Source organism: Saprolegnia diclina (genome assembly GCF_000281045.1).
Source record: "Saprolegnia diclina VS20 unplaced genomic scaffold supercont1.229, whole genome shotgun sequence".
Lineage (NCBI taxonomy): Eukaryota > Oomycota > Saprolegniomycetes > Saprolegniales > Saprolegniaceae > Saprolegnia > Saprolegnia diclina.
Window position 1 is genome coordinate 1 of NW_008246296.1, and position 3,063 is coordinate 3,063.

At 62.5% G+C, this 3,063-nt stretch overlaps 1 protein-coding gene across 1 annotated transcript in view; it reads left to right on the forward strand.

Moving 5' to 3' along the window:
• Positions 1-391: 391 nt before the first annotated feature.
• The window catches only part of SDRG_17253 (hypothetical protein), a gene marked incomplete at both ends in the record, with an annotated part of 8,670 nt that continues 5,998 nt past the window's right edge, over positions 392-3,063 (forward strand). The window contains 2 exons of the mRNA XM_008623493.1: positions 392-1,201; positions 1,855-2,887. Coding sequence (XP_008621715.1) covers positions 392-1,201; positions 1,855-2,887 — 1,843 coding nt within the window. The remainder of the gene's footprint in view (positions 1,202-1,854; positions 2,888-3,063) is intronic.

Here is a 3,063-nt window from a genome sequence, read left to right on the forward strand (position 1 = left end):
GTATCGTCCCAAATATTTGCTTGTTAGGGGGCTCATTACGTGATTAGTTCTCTGCTTTTGGCTTGATAACTAAACGGAGGCCGTTCATCGCGTTATTTCTTCACGCTTTGTCTAGGGACACTAAATTGTATGTTGGCTGAACGTCGTTGACGGCCAAGTACTACGACGATAAATAATGCTACGATAGAAAAGAACTCTATTGTGCGTCGTGGTGTGTCGTGGGCATCGATAAAGGCCCAAAGAATACTTGTGTGTCGGAGCGATTTCACAACCAAATCGATCAAGGATTTAAACACCTGCAGGTCTGCCACGTGTTTCCAATCAAAATCGCGTCCGTTACAAATGGCAACCAATCTGAATGCAAAAATACATCTCTATTTCCACAACAAGCCATGCTGCGCAAGCGACCTTGCGTGGCACCGATCGATGCCGCCCACCCCGCAGTCCTCGCCTCGATTGCTCAGTGCTTGTCGTCGTCCAAAGACGTCGCATCGCTCCTCCACGCACTGCCACCTGCTAATCTGGATGCGCCATTGACAGCGCTCCGAACGCTCTTCACGACAACGTCCCATGGTGTGGACGACTGCCTCTGGCCGCAAATCTGCATTGAACACGTTGACCGCCAATACACATCGACCGTTCTCGCCGCGCTACCAGTCTTTCGCTCGATTCGTATTGAGCATTGCGACAGACTCGACGCCAATTTGCGAGCTGCCAACCCTGACACCGATGCTTCTTCGTTCAACCCGACGATGGCACTGGCTGCCAAGTGGGGTCACAAGATCACGTCGATCTACATACCAACGGTGCTGAACTGCCACACCAACGCTGAGCTCGCTAAACTTCTGAGTCTCTGCACGGGTCTCGACCACATGCATGTGAAAGTCGAGGAGCCGGATCCTGCCTTCATCGACGCAGTCGCCAGCGGGATGCAGTATGTCACGCGACTGGACCTCATCGGGATGGACGAATTCGCGTTCTTGAGTGAAAGCTGGCTCCCGGTCCTGGAGGCGTGGCTCGCCTTGGGCATTGCACAGCACCTCGGGCTCAAGTTTTTCGAATCGGCCGACGACACTCGGCTGGCGCGGGCCATCGCCGCCACCGCATCGCTCACGAGCCTCGAGCTCAACGATGCTGACAGCGTTGTGCAAAGCCTTTTGACTGCATCGCTCTCGACTACTGCGACGTCACCGACAGTGGCGTTAGTGCTCTTGCGACAGCGCTCGCTGACTCACATCGGTTGTCGCCCTTTGTGCTTTCGTAGGGATAGTGAAATTAGGTTTCACATGGAAATCATACCTTCTCGGCCTTTTGGCTAAGATCAAGTCTGGCTGGCTGGCTGGCGAAGCGAGGGGTAACGATCAGTCAGTTCACCGACAGTTGTCTTCGGATGACGTCATCTTCAACTGGTGAGCGCGGGTGCCACCAGGGTGACACAGCGGATCCGGTTGAGCCACCTTCGGGTGCCTCAGCTGGTCAGAGTCCTGGCTCTGCGGGAGCGTCTGGCTTAGCGCATGCTCGGCCTCCCCCGTCCTCTGTCCCTCCTCTCTTGTGTGCCCCATCGCCGGGAATTGCTCTGGTCGCTGGAACTCTAGTGGCCCCTGTGGCGGTGTCGCAACATACCGCAGCTGCCCAGGGTGTCGTGCCACTACACGTCGATATACTACGGGGCGCCGCCTACCCAGTCGAGGGGAGCGGTGCACCCCTGCCTCCGAGCGCTGTCTTGTCAACGCGGGCCGCCGTTTCGTCGGTGCGGGCTGGTAATCCCGCGCCGCTGCCGGAGCGGGCTGGTAATCCCGCTCCGCTCGTCACTGCTCCCTTATCCTCGTCTCGTGAACTTGTGGTGTACCCTAGCCCCAGCCGCTGCGGGTCGCCACTGGCCGCCCACGTCAAGCGCCCGCGCGACGAGCCGTTTGCTGCGGCCCTGACCGCATCTGCTGCCGACGCGAAGCGCCTCCGTCTTGCACTGCCTGGTCGCCCTGCTTTGTCCCACTCGCCGGCTCTCCCAATCGGGCCGCTGGCCCTCGTCCCATGCGCCGTGCCCGTCCCGCTGCAGGCAACCCACAGTACGTCGCCCGTCTTGCTGCCGCTTGCCTCTCGAGCTCCGCACGCCGTGTCTGTGCCTCTGGCACTCTTGCCCGATGCTTCTCCCTCTGTTCTCGCTCCACCGTCACCTCTCGCTGCCTCCGTCCATGTCCAGCGCACGGTTACTTGGGTCCCTGCCGGCCCTCACGGCCCGGGTGCGTTTGTGTTTACCGAATCCACCGTGGTCGATCTGCCGTCGGGCCGCCTCGCGGCTGCTGGGCCGCCTGCCGCGGACGCCACATCCCGTGCGCCCCTGCCCGCCCAACCCGAGCTCAATCAGGCCGACATTGACGCGTTCCTTGCTGCTGCCCGCCACGCGTCCACCGTGCTGCCGCCCCACGCGCCTATCCCAGCGCCTGCGTCCGTCCAAGCGCCACCGTCCGCCCAAGCCCCTACGTCCGTCCAAGCGCCTGCGTCCGCTCATGAGCCTGCTCCCGTCCACGCCCCTGCGTCCGTCCCCGTGCCTGCGCCAGTCCATGCGCCTACGCCCGTTCAAGAGCCCGCACGCGTGCCCGTTCCGCCCCTACTGCCGAACGACCCTCGAGTTGCCGAAGCCCGCCGCATCATTGCGACCTTTCCCAAGACCCGATGGGGACCGCCGCGTGCTCCCGTGCCTGCCGCTGCCCGCACGGCTGCCTCCGATCCAGCCCCGGACCCGCTGTCTGCCGCTGCCTGCGCGCCCCGTCTCACGTCTCTGGCCTACACGCCGCCGCCTCCCACTACGCCGTCGCCACCGCTGATGCTGCCGCTGCCCTTTCCGCTGCGCCCGCCACGACCGACGACGCTGCCTGCCCCTCTGTCGGTATTCGCCACGCCGGCTAGCCCGCCGCTGCCTCCTCTGCTGCCTCCCACCTTGCCGGCTGCCACTGACATGCTCCCACTTGCCCGCCCACGTCACCGCGCCGCCCGCCAACCCAAATTGCGTTGCGCGACGTCCGCTGCTCCGATGCATGCTGCCCCGATGCCCGCTGCTCCGAT